This window comes from Micromesistius poutassou (genome assembly GCF_964030765.1).
Source record: "Micromesistius poutassou genome assembly, chromosome: 22".
In the NCBI taxonomy this organism is placed as follows: Eukaryota; Metazoa; Chordata; class Actinopteri; order Gadiformes; family Gadidae; genus Micromesistius; species Micromesistius poutassou.
The window spans coordinates 8,774,977-8,797,309 of record NC_140292.1 but is presented as its reverse complement, the minus strand read 5'-3'; the positions used below and the strand labels follow the sequence as shown (position 1 = coordinate 8,797,309).

General features: G+C 49.5%; 1 protein-coding gene across 1 annotated transcript in view; it reads left to right on the top strand.

Moving 5' to 3' along the window:
• Window positions 1–22,333, top strand: part of sardh (sarcosine dehydrogenase) — a 33,599-nt gene that overhangs the window by 1,344 nt on the left and 9,922 nt on the right. Inside the window, exons 3-15 of the mRNA XM_084486756.1 lie at window positions 123–259; window positions 2,351–2,529; window positions 3,069–3,248; window positions 3,949–4,072; window positions 5,143–5,243; window positions 6,986–7,090; window positions 9,106–9,235; window positions 11,309–11,395; window positions 14,984–15,074; window positions 15,350–15,491; window positions 21,229–21,312; window positions 21,653–21,766; window positions 22,109–22,247. Of these exons, the coding sequence (XP_084342882.1) occupies window positions 123–259; window positions 2,351–2,529; window positions 3,069–3,248; window positions 3,949–4,072; window positions 5,143–5,243; window positions 6,986–7,090; window positions 9,106–9,235; window positions 11,309–11,395; window positions 14,984–15,074; window positions 15,350–15,491; window positions 21,229–21,312; window positions 21,653–21,766; window positions 22,109–22,247 (1,613 nt within the window). The remainder of the gene's footprint in view (window positions 1–122; window positions 260–2,350; window positions 2,530–3,068; window positions 3,249–3,948; window positions 4,073–5,142; window positions 5,244–6,985; window positions 7,091–9,105; window positions 9,236–11,308; window positions 11,396–14,983; window positions 15,075–15,349; window positions 15,492–21,228; window positions 21,313–21,652; window positions 21,767–22,108; window positions 22,248–22,333) is intronic.

Here is a 22,333-nt window from a genome sequence, read left to right as displayed (position 1 = left end):
ATCCAGCTGAGGATCATTTGTGTTGAAACAAGAAGAGGTTTTCAATACAATTATTGAATCAGTGTAATGAAAGCCAGTGGAGAAGCTATTTAAATTAATTTCAAGTGTTTGCTGCGTTGCAGGTCAGCTGATGCGGTGGTGATCGGAGGGGGCAGCCTGGGCTGCCAGACCATCTACCACCTGGCTAAGATGGGCATGACCAACGTGGTTCTGCTGGAGCGGGACAGGCTGACCGCCGGCACCACCTGGCACACTGCTGGTAGGGAGGGAGGGAGGGAGGGAGGGAGGGGTGGGGGAAGGGCGATATAGATGCAGGGCGGGAGGGATCAATCAATGGGAGGGAGAGGGGGAGGAGGAGGAGGTATAGATGGATGGATGGCTGGAGAGAGGTATGGATGGATGGTATCCAGGCTATATTTCACTGCTGCTGCTGGTGGCATGCTGCCGTACACATGAGCATGACAACCGTTTTTGGTCTGTTTGAAAAGTGTATGGGAATTACAGTGAGGCTAAGTAATTCCCATACACTTTGGGAGACAGGAGTACCATTTGTGGAGGATCAAGTTGGCAAATGGTCCTCATTTATATAGCGCTTTTATCCAAAGCGCTTTACAGTGTCGGTGTGTGAATGCACACATTCACACACCGACGGCGGAGTCAACCACACAGCCAGCTAGTCAGGAGCAATTAGGGTGAGGCGTCTTGCTCAGGGACACCACGACACTCAGCTAGGAGGAGCCGGGGATCGAACCACCAACCTTGCAGTTACCAGCCAACCCGCTCTACCTCCTGAGCTAATGCCGCCCAATTAGATCTGTACGTGACACACACACACACACACCATGCAGACACATCAATCTGTCTTGGGGATGTATGTCTATCTGTCTGTCCACCTTTCTGTCGCCTGTCTGTCTGTTCGCCTGTCGATTTCTGCTAAAATGCACATGTGGCAACGTCTAGTTGTACACGGTCTTGTTTTGCAGGTTATGTGAGTCTTTAACTGTCCAATTTGTGTCAAATATGGGAAACAAATATCTACATAACCACTTCCCACTTTCTCTCTTTTAATAACTGTGTGTGTGTGTGTGTGTGTGTGTGTGTGTGTGTGTGTGTGTGTGTGTGTGTGTGTGTGTGTGTGTGTGTGTGTGTGTGTGTGTGTGTGTGTGTGTGTGTGTGTGTGTGATATAGTGTCGTTGTTCGGTCCCCAAAGTCCACCTCCTGTAGGCGTCCTTGAACACAACGTTCTAGCCCCTATTATTATTCTTCTTCTTATTATTATTATTATTATTAGTTTATTTGTCAGGGACAATGCAGCGCACATTATTACATACACGATTATCACAGTCAATTCCATAACAATGTGGATGTAGATGTGCTGCATAGAAGGTTTCTAGCCAGTTGGCTAATTTGCAGCCCCAGTCCCTGGTCAGGCCTTTCTAAAAAAGATCATCCAAATATCATTTCTAAAATAACTACATAGTGTGAGTTACACAGTAATGAGTTACCACAATACATGCGCAGCACACTGTGTGCATAAACTTAAAGAGATAAAGAACATTACAGAACAACACATCACATGACAACACAAACCCCAAACACCGAGCCGCTCGCACCCGCCCACCTACCCACCCCGACAGTGAGGGGCCCGGGCCGCGACCCAGACCCCGCCCACCTACACCCACCCCAACAGTGAGGGGCCCGGGCCGCGACCCAGACCCCGCCCACCTACCCACCCCGACAGTGAGGGGCCCGGGCCGCGACCCAGACCCCGCCCACCTACACCCACCCCAACAGTGAGGGGCCCGGGCCGCGACCCAGACCCCTCCCCGCGTGGTGAGCCCCTGGCAGCCATGCACGAACAGCCAGGCGTCTGGCACAGACAATACGTTATAACAAGGACAACAGAGGGTGTGTGTGTGTACGTGCATCTGCTCCTGCATTCATGGTCTTGACTCAGGTTACATGTTTGGTTTTCTTTCAGCCAGTATTTCACCTTTCTATTAAATGTTTTCAGTTCAGTTTGTGTTTTTATTTCCGTTGGTAAATCGTTCCAAAAATGGGTCCCTGTCACTGAAAAACATGACTGGCCGAAAGTTGTTTTGCGCCCCTCTGCTAAGCAGTTGCCGCCCACTGCTCCCCTTGTGGCCACTCTCCTTGTATTTATTTTTGTCACGAAAGGACAGAGTACGGCGGGAGCTAGATTGTTTGCACGTTTAAAAGTCAGTTTAAGAAATGAGAACTTAATGAAGCTGTCAAAACCTACCTGGCAGTCAATGGCTTGTACCGTGTTCACTGTGGTCCCTTTGGATGAACCTTTGTGTGTGTGTGTGGTGTTCCCCCTACACCACAGGCCTGCTGTGGCAGCTCAGGCCCAGTGACGTGGAGGTAGAGCTCCTGGCTCACACCAGGAACGTGATCAGCAAAGACCTGGAGGCGGAGACAGGCCTGCACACCGGCTGGATCCAAAATGGCGGCCTGTTCATTGCCTCCAACAAGCAGCGTCTGGACGAATACAAGAGGCTGATGTCGGTAAGGACACGGGAGGAGCTGGATCTCTGGGAGCGCCGAGGGCCGGTGCTGGGATTGAGGCGAAGCCTAGAGTAGTGTTTAAGCTTGGGAAGGTGTAGCGTTGACGCAAGGTGCAATGAGCGTTGAAGCTAGATGCAGAGTAGCCTTGAGGCTAGGTGCAGTGTAGCCTTGAGGCTAGGTGCAGTGTAGCCTTGAGGCTAGGTGCAGTGTAGCCTTGAGGCTAGGTGCAGTGTAGCGTTGAAGCTAGGTGCAGCATAGCATAGATATGGTATGCTATGTACCGTGTGGCGTTGACACTTGGTGTGGCATACATAGCGTCGCAAAAAACCCTGAAAACATTGTTTTTAAGCATAAATCCTTGAATGAACTTGAATAACTTTGTATTTGTATTTTTTTAAACATGATTTTAGGGGAAAACATAAAATACAAAAGTAAATAATAAACAGTTTAATCCAACTTTAACAGGTCAAATCATCATCTTCTTCTTCTTCCTCTTCCTCTTCTTCCTCTTCTTCCTCTTCCTCCTCTTCCTCCTCCAGCTGGGCAAGGTGTACGGCATCGAGTCCCACGTGCTGTCCCCCGCCGAGACCAAGGACCTGTACCCGCTGATGAACGTGGACGACCTGTACGGGACGCTCTACGTCCCCAAGGACGGCACCATGGACCCGGCCGGGACCTGCACCACGCTGACCCGGGCAGCCTCCGCCCGCGGCGCCACGGTAACCCCAGGAGCTCACCCTAACCCTAACCCCCACACGGCGTTTACCACGAGGCACGGTGCAGCACCGGGCCATTGTGGACGGGGAGATTCTTGCAAATACGTGAAAGCAAATCAAATATAATTATACATTAGTTTGCCATGATAGCAGGTTAACCGGATAAAAACATATTTAAGCATCATCAACCAGATCAGTGTGTTTGGATAAGGAGGAGTCTTCCATTGGATAACCAACGTAAATATTATATGGTAAATATTATAAAATGCCTCAATCGTCATCATCAGACATGTCTCTTGAACAACCAGGGGCAACATGTAGTTCATGACATTTCTGACAATATATTTGGTGGAGGTCAGACTTGAACCCACAACATCTGAGCTCCTAGTCCTAGTCTCTACCACTGAGCTACTTGTACACAAACGCCCAAGGGCAGATCAGAATACATTTTGAGAAGTGGAGGGAAATGGTGGGCTTGGTGAGTATGGTGAAAGGGCATATCTATGCCATAAAAACAGGTTCACCAAAAATAAAAATATCAAAATGATCCCCGCTAGTTTTATTACTACATGTATTGCACATGTTTTTCAATGTCTACCCGAGTACGTGAGTACCTTCCTCTATGTACCGATCTGACGTCAAACGAGTCGGTTCCGGTCGGCGTTTGACTGGTTCTAACCGGTTCTCTCCACCCGCTCCGCAGGTGATCGAGAACTGCCCGGTGACGGGCATCACGGTGCGGGAGGACGCCACGGGGGTGAGGAGGGTGAGGGCGGTGGAGACGGAGCACGGCACCATCGAGACGCCCTGCGTGGTCAACTGTGCAGGTCAGGTCGCAGCGGTCGGCATGGCAACCCGGGTTCGGCTCTCGGTGGGCCACGGGGAGGGGAGGGAAAATAGCACAAACTCTCAGGTGGAAATTATTTTCTCCATAGACGTCCGTAGTGTTATAAGAGGACTGCGTTTTAAGAGGATAACATCACAGGCTGCATTGCAAAACTAAAGTCACCAGTCCTGTTCATGGTTCCAAGGGTAGATCTATCGTTGATTTGGAAACAGAGGATTTAAAGGAGAGTTAAAGAGCGAAAAGTAACTGATATCGGCTGTATAGCTCATGGTAAATGGACTGCATTTGTATATTATTTTGTAAAACCCAAAAGCGACCCAAAGCGCTTTACAATATTGCTTGACATTCACCCTTTCATACACACATTCACACACCGGCAGCAGCGTCAGCCATGCAAGGCGACAGGAGCAGTCAGGGTGAGGCGTCTCGCTCAGGGACACCTCGACACTCTAGGAGCTAGGAGGAGCCGGGGATCGAACCAGCAACCTTACGGTTACCAGCCAACCCGCTCTACCCCCTGAACTAATGCAGCCCCCTCATAGTGCCCAAAGTACGCAAATTACAATTCCCATGGTGCAGTTCAACTCTACTCTAATGTAGGTTCTGCTTAGAAGCCTTGGTTCTTCGGATAGCTGAGTGGTTCATAAAATATATATATATATATATATATATATATATATATATATATATATATATATATATATATATATATATATATATAAAATAAAACACATTCTCAGCGATTAATGTAAACCATTTATATTGTAAAATATTGAATATTCTCTTACCTCATCGTTGAAGATTATGAGCCTACGTGATACGGTTCTATGATTACTGTTAGCAGGAGTCTTTAGAGTGGAACGTTTCTACCCACGTTGATTCCGACCCAATGGTTTCTATTTCTCAATTGGAGCGATTTTAGATTTTTAGAGCTGTGTCTTGTTTCATAGTCTCTTTTGCAGCTGTTTCTTGGGGCCATCTTATTACGGTTAAAAGGTGGAAGCCGTGTCTAGTATGTCAGTGTGACTGTGTGCTTCCCGCTCGTTGCAGGGGTCTGGGCCACCAAACTGGGGGACATGGCCGGGGTCAAGGTGCCTCTGATCGCCATGCACCACGCCTACGTGGTGACGGAGAGGATAGAGGGCATCCAGGTAAGACCTAGCCACATGTAGCTTAGCACCACACAGGTAAGACCTAGCCACGTGTAGCTTAGCACCATACAGGTAAGACCTAGCCACGTGTAGCTTAGCACCATACAGGTAAGACCTAGCCACATGTAGCTTAGCACCATACAGGTAAGACCTAGCCACATGTAGCTTAGCACCATACAGGTAAGACCTAGCCACATGTAGCTTAGCACCATCCAGGTAAGACCTAGCCACATGTAGCTTAGCACCATACATGTAAGACCTAGCCATGTGTAGCTTAGCCCCACTATCTCATCTGTAGTGAATATAGGGCATACATGTAAGACCTAGCCACGTGTAGCTTAGCACCACTATCTCATCTGTAGTGAATATAGGGCATACAGGTAAGACCTAGCCATGTGTAGCTTAGCGCCACTATCTCATCTGTAGTGAATATAGGGCATACAGGTAAGACCTAGCCATGTGTAGCTTAGCCCCACTATCTCATCTGTAGTGAATATAGGGCATACATGTAAGACCTAGCCACGTGTAGCTTAGCCCCACTATCTCATCTGTAGTGAATAGAGGGCATACGAGAGGCATTGATAAGCAGCTATTAGTTAAGTGTTTCACTCAGTTTCTAGTGACAATGTGTCCATTTTGTGTATAGTATCCAACCAGCAGAGGGCACTGTGGAACCATAAACCCAACTGTTCAGCAGTCCACATGGTGCATACAGACATATGAAAGAGATGAGGGCTTCTACCTTTAGGTGAATGTATTTTGGGCAAGTTTTAAACCATACGATTTAGTTTACTATCTCTCGATGATTTAGCTCAGCTTGCATGACATACGGGTGTAGGCCTGTGTGTGTTGATACGTCCGTCTGTCCATCACTGTAAATGCGCATGTTGGTGCACAGTGTGCATGTCTTTGATAGGTCAGCTACGCCCACTCTCATGCACGCACACACGCATGCACGCATGCACACATGCATGCACACATGCATGCACACATGCATACACGCATACACACTCACACACATCACTACACACACACACACACACAACCTAACACACCCACAACAACAAGCCAACATCATCCTGATGTCCCACCTAAATGGATTCCATAACCTGTCATACGTACATAACATGAGTGCGGGCGTGCGTGTGTTCGACCAGTGCTTCGTATCGATCTGTTGCACAGACACCTATCAAGAGAGCGGGCTGAGCTCAAAGACTGGAGCCGGCATGGGCGAGAGAGAGGAGAGCGAGAGGGTGGACGGGAGAGAGCATTAGAGAGAGCAGAGCAGATGAGCAGTTTGACTTTTATGAGCCATGTAGGGGGGCCGTTTTCAGAATGTCAGCCTCTTTGCTGGTGTTTGTATTAAAACCCAGAAATCCATTTGTTGGTGGAGAGTCTGTTGGTTTGTCGATTACATTTTGCCACGTTCTCTTTGCCCGTTATTGTCAGCAGCAGGTTACCGAACCCAAAAGAAAAAAAAATATTATTTAGTTTTTTCTTCACGATATATAAAATAAAGATATCAATGGCTACCTCCAGAGATGACTTTGCCCATGGATATCCGGTTGTAAGAGTATCGATGAGCGAAGTCCTCGCTGGACGTATAGGCTTCTAAAGTAGGCTAAGCTCAAGATGTGCTGTCTCACCATTCAGAGGGAAGGTCCCTTGAATCGCTGCTGTTCGTCTCCCCCGCCTCCCCCCTCCTCCCCCTAATGCTTCAATCATCTTCTCCTTCCCCGCAGAACATGCCCAACGTCCGGGACCACGATGCCTCCGTGTACCTCCGTCTCCAGGGCGACGCCCTCTCCGTGGGCGGCTATGAGCAGAACCCGATCTTCTGGGACAAGGTAACACGCCACATCACTATGACGACGACCAGGGACACACCGATTGATCGGCCGGCGATCGTAACGAAAATGGAAATCGGTTCCGAAACCTTTTATAAAGTAGAATATAACATGACGACATGTCTTCTGTCCGGTAGTTTATAAAATGTATCAAATCCCACACTAAAGAGCCTTTTAATACAATTAGTTAGGCTATATCCCGGTATCCTTCCCAGTCATCCTGAAAGGTGCAGCCCGAGCGATGACACCCATGCATGATGACACAGGCTAGCCTTGGGGTGCTTGCATCACACTGAGCAACATCTCTGTAGCCAGTGCTGCCGATAGAAGGCTTTTAAAAGAGTACAGGAATCGTGTGATGTTGCAACACAGCGTTGAAAACGCTTTGGAGGAAAGAGGCTGTGAAAACACCTGCCAAGTCATTGCACGCTTATGCAACAGGTGGAGTAGGTCAACATAATAAATTATTAAAACCTGATGCTTAACTGATATTGTGAAACGACAGCAAGATAATGGGGGCGAGGGGCATCAGAGGCATTTACAAATGGTTTTAGTAGCGATACACAGCGCTCCAGATAGCCTTTCATCATGGAAGTAAATAGTCTTGTTCATATGTGCAGGCAGGTAGCATAATCTACCCTAATAGTTACACACTGTGAGTAGCCAACGGTTACATAACGTTACATAACCGCCACCAGACCGTAACATCATGCCGCGTGTAATTTGCGTAAAGAGTATTTTATTAATCCCGAAGGAAACGCTCTGCTCAAAATAGAAAAATAGAAAAAACTGAATAGAACATAAAAGAAAATTATAGTGGGAAAAATAACACTCAATCTCACAAAGAGTTTGTCCTTTGAGGCCGTCAAACATAACTTGAACGGAGTGACAGAGGAGTGATGTCTGCTGGCACCATTTCAGGCTGCGTGTCTTTGCCGCCTCCCCGGCCAAGCACAGACCCCTCTCTCACCGCCGCGACCCGTCCACCCGTAGGTCACTCCTCGGGCTCTCTGGCGTCTCTCGTTCCCGGTTCCTTCCGCCCTTCGTTTTTTTTTTTCGCGCTGCGCTGTGACCTGTAGTCAATTGGCTTCACGGAGACATTGAGTTGCGAACAAAGCGCCAGCGGCGTCGTGAGAAGTGCAGGGGTGCCAAGCTTCTAAAGATAGGCCGGATCGATGGCCTCAGAGGCACAAGGCTTCTGGAGGGAGAGGGGGGACTGCTGCTTGGAAAGCCAAGGTTGCCTTTCAGAGCGCTCTCTGTGTGTGTGTGTGTGTGTGTGTGTGTGTGTGTGTGTGTGTGTGTGTGTGTGTGTGTGTGTGTGTGTGTGTGTGTGTGTGTGTGTGTGTGTGTGTGTGTGTGTGTGTGTGTGTGTGTGTGTGAGATCGACTGAAAGAGATACTCGGAGTGAATAAACCTGTCAATTGCTGAACAATAGCTTAGCAATACCTTGTGTGGGGTGTGGTTTATTAATGTCCCTTCAGAGACATGCAGAATCCCCTAGTAGGTGTACTGTGGTCTAAGGAGGTCCACCTCCAAGATCGCTAGGGTCTACGCTTTATAAAAGTCTTGAATATCCTTATTTCGGTTATTTATTGGCAGAAGTGAAAGGCACTTAATTCAAGATGAACCATAAAGGCTTACACAGCTTTAAACACTTTTGTGTTTGTACGTTCAAAGTTGGATCCGTTTTTCCGTGAGGCATGTTTCGACAGATGTCCTTGAAATGGGAGTCCTGATTGGGGAGCTGATCTGGTTCCCAGGTGTTCCACTGTGTGTGAGTGGGGGTGGGGGAGTGTGTGGGGGGGGGGGGGGGGGGGAGAGAGAGACTTGCTTGACCTTCTACAACAATCTTTGTGTACGGCATTGTAGAATGCCATACCATTTGAATGCAAACAGGGACATTTGGAACGACGTTCCATGTCACACTGTGTCTATGATCGTGACCCCCTGAGGTCATTCAAACTGCGGGCAAAGGTCGCTAGTGCTGACCCCCTGTGTGTTTTCACCGTCCCCAGGTGTCGGACAAGTTTGCCTTCAGCCTCTTCGACCTGGACTGGGATGTGTTTGCGGCGAATATCGAAGGAGCCATGAACAGAGTCCCCGCCCTGGAGCAAACTGGCATCAAATCCACCGTCTGTGGCCCAGGTACACACAAGAGAGAGAGAGAGAGAGACTGACCCCTGTCCCCTGGTGTACAACAGAAGCGCTTAAAGGAGTAGAAGTGTGTGTGAGTGAGTGTTCACGTGTTACGTGGTAATCCTGGGACGTGGGGCCACGGGCAGAGCTGTGTTTGGATGGAGGTTCTTGCTAAGCACTTGGATGTTTCCCCATGGTAACTTAAAACTTGAACCACATCTTTACACTGGGAGCCTGCAAGATTATTCATTTAAAGTTGACATATTATGCCCCCAGGTGTGAGCTTAATTACAAGGAAATTTTGAAAATGTGCCACTTCTGACATCACAGGTGGGCGTGTCCACCTAAACGTTTGCTACAGGCCACCGGGTAGGCTGGTAGACTGATCTATCCAGCACACATCTAGGTGGACACGCCCACCTGTGATGTCAGAAGCGGCACATTTTCAAAACGGCTTCTAATGGCTAATCACGCTCACACCTGGGGGTATAATATGTCACCTTTAATGTGTGTGTGTGTGGGTTGGTCAAAGACATACCCTTCCTCCATTTCTTTCACTTTGATTATAATAACAGGCTCAGCAGCAGCAAAACGGAGTCAAACGACAAACAAATATAACCCTAAAACATATCAAATCTTTATTATTTAGACATCACTGGGATATAGAGACGTTACAGTATATATACATATATTACTTATATACTACTTGTATATATATACATACATATTGGCCTGTATTTTATAATTATATTATAGTTGATATGCTTATATTGTAGCTGATATATTATAGCCGATGTATTGATATTATAGCATATATCAATATATATAGTAGCTGATATGTTTATATTGTAGCTCATACATTTATATAGTAGCTGATATGTTTATATTGTAGCTCATACATTTATATTGTGGCTGATATGGTTATATTGTAGCTGGTGTATTTATATTGTGGCTGATATGGTTATATTGTAGCTGGTATATTTATATTGTGGCTGATATGGTTATATTGTAGCTGGTATATTTATATTGTGGCTGAGATGGTTATATTGTAGCTGGTATATTTATATTGTGGCTGAGATGGTTATATTCTAGCTGGTATATTTATATTGTGGCTGAGATGGTTATATTCTAGCTGGTATATTCAGAGCCATACTCACAAAAGCCCAACAGAGGATGTACTTTCTAAGGCAGCTGAAGAAAAATGGCCTACCACAGGAGCTTATGGCCATCTTCTACACAGCGGTCATTGAATCCATCCTCTGCACCTCCATCTCAGTCTGGTTTGGTGCGGCCACAAAGAAAGACATGAACAGACTCCAGCGCACCATCAGATCAGCGGAGAAGATCATTGGAATCCCCCTGCCCTCCCTTCAGGACTAGTACCTTACAAGAACCAAAAAGCGGGCCGGGAAAATTACCAGTGACACCACTCACCCCGGGCACCGTCTCTTTGAACTCCTCCCCTCTGGCAGACGCTACAGATCACTGTATGCCAATACATCCGGACACAAACACAGCTTCTTTCCCTCTGCCATCAAGCTAATGAACAGCTAGTCCCCTTGCACTGTACACTGCTGCCCTTCCTCTATACCTACTGTACATACCATGTCCATATTGTGCATTGTTTATACTCAAGGCAAATTGTATAAGTCCCTCCTTCAGCCCATATTTATATATGTATATTTTATGTATGTGCATAATTAATATATTATGTATATTTTGTACATAAGATTTGTCTAATACCTACATATTGTGTGCGTGTGTATGTGTATGTTTGTTTGTATGTCTATTGTCTACTGTCTGAGAGCGTGTCCACCCTACCCGAGTCAAATTCCTTGTATGTGTGCATACTTGGCCAATAACGCTGATTCTGATTCTCATATTTATATTGTGGCTGATATGGTTATATTGTAGCTGATATATTAATATTGCAGCTGATGGTTATATTGTATCTGATATATTTATATTGTAGCTGATATATTGATATTGTATCTGATATTGTCCTATTGTAGCTGATATATATTGATATTGTAGGTGCTGTGTTATTGAAGCTGACAGCTTGTCTCTCTCTCCTCTCCTCAGAGTCCTTCACGGCGGATCATAAGCCTCTGATGGGTGAAGCTCCGGAGGTCAGGGGATTCTTCCTGGGCTGCGGCTTCAACAGCGCCGGTAAGTGTTAGACAAGACCAGCGGAGCACAGAGACCATTCAACACCCGATCAAACCTCTCGGATATGCAGGCTTGAATGACTTGAGAGAGAGACCCGGGGTAATGACGAACACAGATCAGCAGCACAACACAGCGACTCATTTCAAAATAAGATGTCCCATTTGACACTCGCTCACAAAACAAAACGGCCAACCTCCTTCTGACAAATTGGTTGCGGTGCATATTGAGTCACGTTTACTCTTTCCTGTACAAATACAATCAATAATCGTACGATGCAACAACAACAACAACAACAGCGGTATAGCAAAACGGCGTTGAGCCAGGAACCAGCGACGGCGGGTCAAAGGGACAAGGCAGCCAGAGTCCCGCTGCAGATTAATGGGCTGTCCCCTCCCGGCGCGTGACTCCTCCGACTGTGTCTGACTCCTCCCGCCGGCGGAGCTCCTGTGCGTGACGCGTCTGACCCCACCGGCTCTCCGGCGTCATCAGCGCTCTTCGTCTCTCACGCGTGGCGTGCCGTCGGGTGACTCATCGCCGCCGAACACCCCCCTCCTCCTCGGGCGGTCGCGGGGTGAAGCGAGCGGGCAGGCACTCCGTCGAGGACAACTCACACGCAAGAAGCTCATGGTTCTTTGGTGATCCGGTCGGAGCCACCGCCCTCGCTGTACGTCGTACGTGTGAGGGGCGTTTCTGTCGTGGGCGTAGCAAACGCAGAACGCTACACGTGAGCTCCTGCTAGGAGGAAACCCGTGCACGACTGACGCTGACGATGGCGCTTGTGTTTCGCAGTGTCGTTCGAGGTTGTTAAAGCAAGTGACCAAAAAAACGTTAAGATATTTACATTATGCATATATACTAATACATATATTATAAATGACATTCACTCTCACAGCTTTCCCATGTGGCAAAATGACAATTTTAGAGTTAAGTGAGGGAGTGAGTGAGTGAAAGACGGTTTAATGGTGATTGTTTGATCGCACACTTTCATGTCAAATCGGAACAGAATTTTCCACTGCTGCGGCGACGGCGACAAAAAAAGTGTCTCTGAACACCGGCCGCTCCAACAGACGTCCCTGCCGCCGCCGGCAGAGAGGAGACGAGCTGCGGCAGGGGTCGCGGGGAAGCGGCGTTGAAACGCAACACCGTCGCGTTTAGACAAAGTGTCAACAAGGCGTTTCCGCGACATGACAAGCGGCCCGTCACCCCGACGGCCCCCCCGACCGCAGCGTGTTTGGATCCCGGGTGCATGGACGTGTCGGTTTGCATCTGTGGCGTGACGGGTAACGTGCCCTCTGACGGACTCGCCCCCCCCCCCCCGGTGCAATGACGATGATCTCTCAGCCAGCGGAACAGAGCGATCAAACCCGGAGAAACAGGGACAACAACAACAGCCCCGCCCCGGGTGCCTTTGAACAAACGGGGTGAACCCACGTCCTGTGTTCCGTGCCCCGTCGGAAACCGGGCCGGCGGTGATCCGTCTTCATCACTCCCGTCCCGCGGGCCTGTCAGCGCTCTAATGGGCCGGGCGCGGCGCGGGGCTCTGGGTACGGGCGGGAGGAGCACGCTGGAGCTGGGACGCACAGCAGGGGGACAAAGACTTTCTAATTAACCACAAGGGTGCCCCGCTTTGGTCCCCCCCCCACACACACCTGGGATACACACGAACGAGTGCACACACACACACGAGTGCACGCACGCACACTCGCAAACGATGGCAGACACACGCACACACAAACAAGTGCGCACACACTCAAAAATGAGGGCGGGCACGCACTCACAAATGAGTGCGCACACATGCACACACAAACATGTGCACTGCACACATACTCAAAAACAAGCGCACACACACACACACACACACACGCACACACAAACGAGTGCACACACACAAACACACAGAAACGAGCGCACATACGCACACACCAACGAGCACGCACACAAACGACCGTGCGCACACACACACACACACACACACACACACTCACAAACGATGGCAGACACACGCACACACACATCAGTGCTCTGACGAAAAGTATTCCGGACGAGAACAGAGCCGAGGTCAGGGCTAATGGATTCACGTCGCCGAAGATGTCGGCCCTTTCATCCACTCTGAGCGTTTTTTTTTTGATGGTGCTAATTTGGTTGCTAGGCAATCAAAAAAATCTCAAATCAAAAGCGCCCCGGCAGGGTTTGTATCTGTTGCCTGGCGACATAAGTGTATTCATAGTGTCTCCGGGGCAGCCTCATAATTCCATCAGAGGGAGAGGGAGAGGGAGAGAGAGAGAGAGAGAGAGGCAGGCTCGCAGACGGCCTCTCTCTACCACGACCAGGGCCTTGTGTGAACCCTGGGGCTCCTGCGGCCTCTCTCGTTCACTCTACGCTCGACGCCCGCGGCGGCGGTTTCTGCGGCGCGGCGGGCTAGCGACAACGCCGTCGCAACGGGCGGGCGGACGAGGCTACGCTTCGTTAGCCTGGAGACGAACGCATCAGAACCCGGGCCTGAAGGGTCGTTTGCAGCCGGGCCACTTTAGTTTGTGTTTTATTTTGGGTCTCGTTTGAATGATTCGCCGCTGTGCGGGTCGCCGCTGTGCGGGTCGCCGCTGTGCGGGTCGCCGTTGTGCGGGTTCGCCGCCGGCGAGCGCCGCCAGCCTTCGGAGCGGCACGATCTTAACTGTGAGTTATGCTGTCAAACACGACACTTGATTGACGGGAAGGAGGGAGGGGAGGGGAGGGGGGGGGGGGGGAGAGGAGAGACGGGAGGGGAGGTGGGGGAACAGATTGATTGAAGCAGCGGGATGTGAGTGGGTGGAGAAAGCGGTGAGAAAGGGAAGGAAACAGTGGGGGGGCCAGAGCGGGGAAGGAGCCCGTCTAGACGGAGAGACCGGGTTCGGAAAGGAAATGGGAGGGAGCGAGAGTGGGTGGGTGGGTTGATTGATTGGGTTGGTGGTGGGTGGGTGGGTGGGTGGGGTTGGAGGCCGAGAGACTTGAGATGTTCCGTCTCCGAAACGCACTTCAGAGCCACCGGGTAAATGTCATCGGAGTGCGTGAGATGGACAGAGAGACTGCGGAGCAACACTGAGATAAAGCGCTGAGGGAGAGGTCGGGAGAGGAGGGGAGCGGCAGAGATGGACAACGAACCTGACAGCAGGAAAACATGTGGGAGGGAGGGGGGGGGTGTGTGTGTGTGTCCGTGTGTGTGTGTGTGTGTGTGTGTGTGTGTGTGTAAAACACACGTATCAGTGGCAAAATCTCTGGTGACATTTAGCAGTTATCTCCCCTGTTGCTTGTTTTGACCACGTCTTCAAAGCACTGCCAGGCCTTCCCCTCGCCTCCTCTCTCTCCTCCGCTCCACCTCGCCATCCCTCTCTCCACCTGTCCACCTTTCCATCCCTCCCTTCACCTCTCCATCCCTCCCTCCACCTGTCCACCTGTCAATCTCTCTCTCCACCTGTCCCTCCCTCTCTCCACCTGCCCCTCCCTCCCTCCACCTGTCCATACACTTCCCTTCATGCTCTGATAAACCAGCTACTGAAGTGCCATGGATAGCACGTCCGTCCGCTCTGGTTGACATCACGTGTCCGTCTGCAGGCATGATGCTGGGGGGCGGCTGTGGCCGGGAGCTGGCCCACTGGATCATCCACGGGCGTCCCGAGAAGGACATGTACGGCTACGACATCAGGTAACCCACAGCGTAGACGCACACGGAACGCACCGGAGCACGCTGCATGCCTTGACTGATCTTCAAAGTCAAAGTCAGAGTCAAATGTATTTGCACAGTATCATACGCAGTGGTTATGCAAGTGCTTAAAAATAAATAAAATAAAATATCAAATAGAAAAGTCAATGTATTTAACGGAGCAGCACTAAGGCATGACAGATGTTTATATATATATCGTGACATCTCTGCCACAAAACGGTGTTGAACACGCAGGCCTCTGATTGGTCCTCTTTCAGGCGCTTCCACAACTCGCTGACGGGCAACAACCAGTGGATCCGAGAGCGGAGCCACGAGTCGTACGCCAAGAACTACTCTGTGGTGTTCCCCTTTGATGAGCCGCTGGCCAGCAGGAACATGAGGAAGGACCCCTTCCACCAGGTAGACACACACATGCACGCACACACACGCACACACACGCACGCACGCACGCACGCACGCACGCACGCACGCACGCACGCGCGGTATGAGTTTCAGGATGAGTGACTCATATATATATATATAAGTCTTGCCACTGAAAATAGGGAAACGGAACCGTTCCCACTGCTTAAACTGATCCTCATCATCATTATCACGATCATCATCATCAACCTTTATTTATAGCGAGAAGCTCAATATAATCCCAGGGCAGTTTTTTATATTCCTTTTCTCCAAATTAGGCAATCAGGCAGTATGACACAACGAACACACACAGAGGGAAATGTGTAAAGACAGCAACAGAATGAAAAGAAATGCAGACAAATACAATTAAAGGGATATTAGAAGACGCAGGGAAACAAAACACATCGGGGAAATACCAAGTGATAAAGAACGTGGTCCGTTCCAATTCCAAGTGGAACACCATTGATTGACTCCTAATGAGGATATTAAGGGTTATCAAGGTTTGCATTAAGCATTATGTACTTAAGTACTTGTAATGGTTGTGGGAGTGTGTGTGGATGGTGGCTGGTTGAAGCAGCCTCACCTGGGAGATCTCCTGGATGGCAGCGGAGCACCCAATGCCATGTTCATTATCAAACCCTTTGCAATGAACCCGATTTTGAACACCACCACCCTGTCTCCTTGGTCTGGAGGCGCCCAAAACTAAGTCACCCAGGTGGTGTGTGGCAGCCACCTAATTGCCGTGTAGCATTGACTTTAATTATGTTATTACGGTTTTGCATAAACAGATCAAAAGATCATGTTCCATCCGTTGCAACCTCACCTCATTTCACATAGATTAATTGTCTAAATATTAATGTATGCGATATGCAAATGTGTTAATTAATCAGAATATCAGGAAATTAATATGAATACAAATTTTGAAACGTACAGAGGCCATCATCGTATGAAGAAGCATCCTTCTGGATGGCGGCCCTGAAAGCGTCGAGTCATAATAGGTGGATAGCTGACAGCACCTTAAACAGACAATGAACACGGTGCAAATACAAAATAAATAATCCGTGCAACAGTGGTGACATTTCTATAATACTTCGTATTTTTCCGTGCGACGCGAGCAAGTGGTGCGAGAGGTGAGCCAGTGAGTGGGGAAGAGGCAGCGAGTGGACAGCATTACTGTGATTAGCGCCGAGGAAGGTCAGCCGTTGTGCAATCACAGGTAGGATGATCTGCCTCGCCGGGGGCTCTCACAGGACGGGTGAGACCCTCTGACTGGAGGTGGAGACATGCCTCCGCTCCCCCGACGTCTGAAGACACTCTCGAGATAGCCGGCGTGTCCCTGACAGAAACCTTTCTGCTCTATACTATTGGAGAGGTCTCTGCAAGCGCCGTGCAACTCAACTCGCCTCTCTCCCTCCACCTATTTCTCCCCCTATCATCCCTCTTCCTCCACTTATTCATCCTCTCCATCCCTCTATTCCTCCTCCTATTTCTCCACCTCTCCTTCTCTCTCCCTCCTCCTCTCCATCCCCCTCTCCATCCTTCTCTTGCTCCCCTCTTTATCCCCCTCTCCATCCCTCTCTTCCTCCACCTATTCCTCCTCTCTTTCTCTCTCTCTTCCTCCACCTATTCCTCCTCTCTTTCCCTCTTCCTCCACCTATTCCTCTCTTATCCTCTCTTCCTCCACCTATTCCTCCTCTCTTATCCTCTCTCCCTCCACCTATTCCTCCTCTTTCTCTCTCTCCCTCCACCTATTCCTCTCTTATCCTCTCTTCCTCCACCTATTCCTCTTCTCTTTCTCTCTTCCTCCACCTATTCCTCCTTTTTTCCCTCTCTCCCTTCACCTATTCCTCCTTTTTTCCCTCTCTCCCTTCACCTATTCCTCCTCTTTTTCCCTCTCTCCCTCCACCTATTCCTCCTCTCTTTCTCTCTCTTCCTCCACCTATTCCTCCTCTCTTTCCCTCTTCCTCCACCTATTCCTCCTCTTTCTCTCTTCCTCCACCTATTCCTCCTCTCTTTCTCTCTTCCTCCTCTTTCTCTCTCTTCCTCCACCTATTCCTCCTCTCTTTCCCTCTTCCTCCACCTATTCCTCCTCTTTTTCCCTCTCTCTTCCTCCACCTATTCCTCCTCTCTTTCCCTCTTCCTCCACCTATTCCTCCTCTTTTTCCCTTTCTCCCTCCACCTATTCCTCTTTTTCCCTCTCTCCCTCCACCTATTCCTCCTCTTTCTCTCTCTCCATCCACCTATTCATCCTCTCTTTCCCTCTTCCTCCACCTATTCCTCCTCTCTTTCTCTCTTCCTCCACCTATTCCTCCTCTCTTTCCCTCTTCCTCCACCTATTCCTCTCTTTCTCTCTCTTCCTCCACCTATTCCTTCTCTCTTTCCCTCTTCTTCCACCTATTCCTCCTCTTTCTCTCTCTTCCTCCACCTATTCCTCCTCTCTTTCTCTCTTCCTCCACCTATTCCTCCTCTCTTTCCCTCTTCCTCCACCTATTCCTCCTCTCTTTCCCTCTTCCTCCACCTATTCCTCCTCTCTTTCCCTCTCTTCCTCCACCTATTGATCCCCCTCTCCTCCGCCCTCTCCCTCCGCCCACACTCATCTCACGCCACTCATCCACTGTTCTTTCCTGACATTCTCTCTTTCTTTTCTTTTCTGACATTTTCCCTCCTTTCTTCCTCCTGCTGTGCGTCGCTGGCTGACCTTCTGCCCCCCCCCCCCCCCCCCGTTCCGTCGCTGCTCTGTTCTGTCCTTTCTTTGTTTGCTATCAATATTTATCGCACGGGTTTGTGTGAGACACACGCACACGGCAGCGCACTGGTGACCATGACGATGAAGTGGTATGGTCTTTGTGTGGTGCATGTGGTGCTCACTCGCTCATTCGCTCACTCACTCACTCACTCGCTCACTCACTCATTTGCTCACTCACTCACTCACTCACTCAATCGCTCACTCACTCTCTTACTCACTTACTCACTCAATCGCTCACTCACTCATTTGCTCACTCACTTACTCATTCGATTACTCATTGGCTCACTCACTCACTCGCTCACTCATTCGCTTCCTCATTCACTCGCTCCCTCATTCACTCACTCACTCACTCACACACCCACACAGACTCCTCACTCGTCACTCGGTTGAAGAATGTGACTGCGTATGCGTTTTCGCATCTAGTGTTGCACAGTGCACACGCTTCACTCGTGGAAAATAGTGCAATAGTTTTATAATTACAATTTTTAGACCATTCTACATCCAACTACACAACATCATGACTAATTTCCATCCGACACCCGTGACCTCGTCGCCATACTATGAATTACGGCGTCTCACTGCGGCGTGTGGACGTGGTTCAGCCTGGGGATGAAGTGAAGTCTTGTCAGCAGCGTTGGATCTCCGGGCTATACGACTGATTATATAATGGAGAAGCGACAGAGTATGAATGACCCAATTAGACTTGAGGTTCCAGTCTTCGTCTACCTCGGGATATCATTTACTCCTCTTTGTCTTCACCCTGCGTCTGAGTCACCGTGTTGTGCTTTAATCTGCGTCTTGTTCGTGCACACAGTGGGTTTGTTTCTTCTTTCCCCCTCGCCTTCCTTTGCCTGTCTGGTCGTCTGGTCACAATTGATTGCGATTGGCTCACAGACACTCAATCACATAAGTTTGTACCGTTTTTGTTAAAAACTTTTCTCTCTGTTGCTCTAGGAAAAGAGTATAAGCGTCTGAGCAATCTTAGCGGTCTGAGTTAAATCTTTTACTCAATCATTTATTCTACTATATACTTGATACTCTCCCATGTATTGCTCGGTTTCCCTGAAGAGCCCCAGCATATGAATGTTTGTAGTCGTCTGTCATCACACCTTTCAGAGCACTGACCAGCTGTCCTGCTTCTGTCCGAGGCGTTCAAAGAGAGCGGAGAGAGTGGAAGTCTGCTCCGTGTTCACGGTGTCAATAAGACTCTTCCTCACACGGAGGAAAGACACCCACGACTCGTGTGGTCGAACAGAGCGCGTCTCTAGCGTCACCACGCAACCAAGCGCAGGCTCAGGCGATAACCTCGGCCTCCGCGGGCGCCACGGCGATGGAACCCTGGTCCATCGTTGCTCGGCAACCACCCTCCTCACCTGTCTCCGGCTGCATGGGAACGCGGCCAGCTCGCTGGCGGTCGCAGGGAAGGAGCCCTGAATAGGATGGTGGAGACGAATGAATTAAATAACTAGACGCTACTGTACATGAAGCGTTCTGGGCTCTCGTGGGCTCTTAGTCACGACTGCATGTACCGCGGGCTCAGCCAGATATAGTCGATACGGAGTGGTTGCTGAAGCACTGGTCTCCAAGAAAAGCAACTGTTATTTCTCCCATGTTCTTCTCTGTTTTTAAAAATCGTTTTTTGCTTTTAAGGATGGTGATCGTTTTATTGAATTTGATATTTATTTCCGTCGACACGTTAGCCCGTGCGTTCTCTCGCCACCTAGCAAGGAGCGGACGGTAAATATAGCCCGGTGTGGGTAGCTCTGGCAGTAGAGCTGCCTGATCCAACAGAACCTACCTACCATATGTGGGCGACTGTCAATTTAACAAGGAAGATATAGACGCACAGAAATAGATTTTTTTTGTACCGTATAAACCAAGCTAACACATGCTATGAAGGCTGTTATATTTTTTCCGTCTGAAAAGGATGTGTGCGAAACCTCAGCTACGAAACAGTTTTAGGATTAGGCCGAGCTACATACATGGACAGACTTAGGTCATGTTGAAATGTGACCATTTCAAACACAAAAGCCATCACACAAGAGGCCCTTGCGCAAATTTGACAAGTGGATCCATAACAACCTAATTACAACTGCAGTCAGGTCTGCACCAACACGGGCACAGTGGCCATCATAATGCAGATGCCAGCACAACAACAGCCATCTGCTACCACGCCCAGCGACCGACGGAGCGCAGTCCCACAACGCGTCTCTACAACGCGCGCGAGGTCTCTCCGCCTCTGGCACGCACCTGTGAGCGCAAGAATGAATAACTTTAAACAGTGTTTTGTGTTGCTGGGGGGGAACACACTCCATAAACACCTCGTTAAACGCTTCTCAGTTTCAGTGGAGAGAGGGTCCTCGCCTCACCTCTTCCCTCCGTCTCGCTCGCTCTCTCTCGGATAACCGTGTTTACAGTGCGCCGTGCGTTCAAGGTCTCTATTCACGACGCACAAAAAGCCCGACTTGTTGACGAGGCTCTGACTGAATCTTGGCTCTCGATGAATCCTTGACTCCCTTCAGAGAACTCTTCCCCCGTAGCGGTTAAATGAGTTTGTGTTGTGTTCCGCCTTTCCCCGGCGTCTAGGTGTGTGTGTCTGTTCTGTGTGTGCAGTGTAGTGTCTTGTTTGTCCTCGTGTCGGGTCCTTGTGCTCAGAGTGTGTCCTCAGACTCACTCAAAGCAGCTAAGACACTGCTGGCTTCTTTTTCTCTTTTATATGCAGTATATGCAGCTCAATTCAAAGGAGCTTTATTGGCACGCTAAAACCCAAACAAACCTTTTACAAAGGGAGATGCAGACGCAAGAAGATGAAGAGCTAAACGCAAGAGACGTTATGTATAGGAGTCAATCTAATCTCTCTCTCTCTGTCTCTCTCTGTCTCTCTGTCTTTCTCTCACTTTCTGACTCTCACTGCACTCCTCCCTCTCTCGATCACTCTCACTTTCTGACTCTCTCACTGTGTTCCTCCCTCTCTCTCCCCCCGTGTGTCAGGTGCTGACGGAGCAGGGCTGTGTGTACCAGGAGAGGCACGGCTGGGAGAGACCGGGCTGGTTCAGCAAGAACGGCCCCGCGCCTGTAAGACCACACACACGCACGCACACACACACACACACACACACACACACACACACACACACACACACACACACACACACACACACACACACACACACACACACACACACACTACCTTGCTCACACACAACCACGCACATATATAGACACACTTATACACACAAACACACACAACCACGCACATATGCACACACGCACCCCTACATACACTCACTCACTCACTCACTCCTACACACTCACTCTCTCAGGGTCTGTATTGATGATCAAGTGACGATGATGACGATGATCAATGAACCTCTCAATGAAGACCCCTCGCTGCGCGTCCTGTCGCTGCCTGTAGGTTCTGAGCTACGATTACTACGGCGCCTACGACGGCCCGAAGAACACCGACGACAAGTACAGAGCCCTGCTGGGCGAGGAGTACACCTTCGGCTTCCCCGCCCATCACAACGTGGTGAGTGAGCGTGTCCGCGTCCGCTTCCTGTCTGTCTGCACGGACCCCAGGCGTCTGCACACTGACGTGCGGCGTTGACAATAAACCAAACAAGCAAAACATGACAAGTTTCGTGAACACGCAAAAAGTCATTCCACCAGAAGCCGCTGGATGATCGTCTATTAAAGGATGACTCTGCGTTGTTCTGTTTGAATAACGGAGCAAAGATGAGGCCGCGGTGTCTCGCAGACTTCTGTCACACACACACACACACACACACACACACACACACACACTTAACGCTCCCCTTCCTACTACTGTGGACGCAGCTAAGAGTATTCCTGTGTCGGATCCTCCCCGCAGCTAAAGGACGAGTGCATGTCGTGTCGTCAGGGCGTGGCCGTGTTCAACATGTCCTACTTTGGCAAGTTCTACCTCAGCGGCCCCGACGCCAAGCAGGCCGCCGATTGGCTGTTCACGGCCGACGTCAACAAGAAGCCAGGTCGGTCCCCGAGGAATGCAAAGGACAAACGCACGGGCACAAGGGAATCTGGATTTTAATCCGGCATGTACACATGAGCACACGTT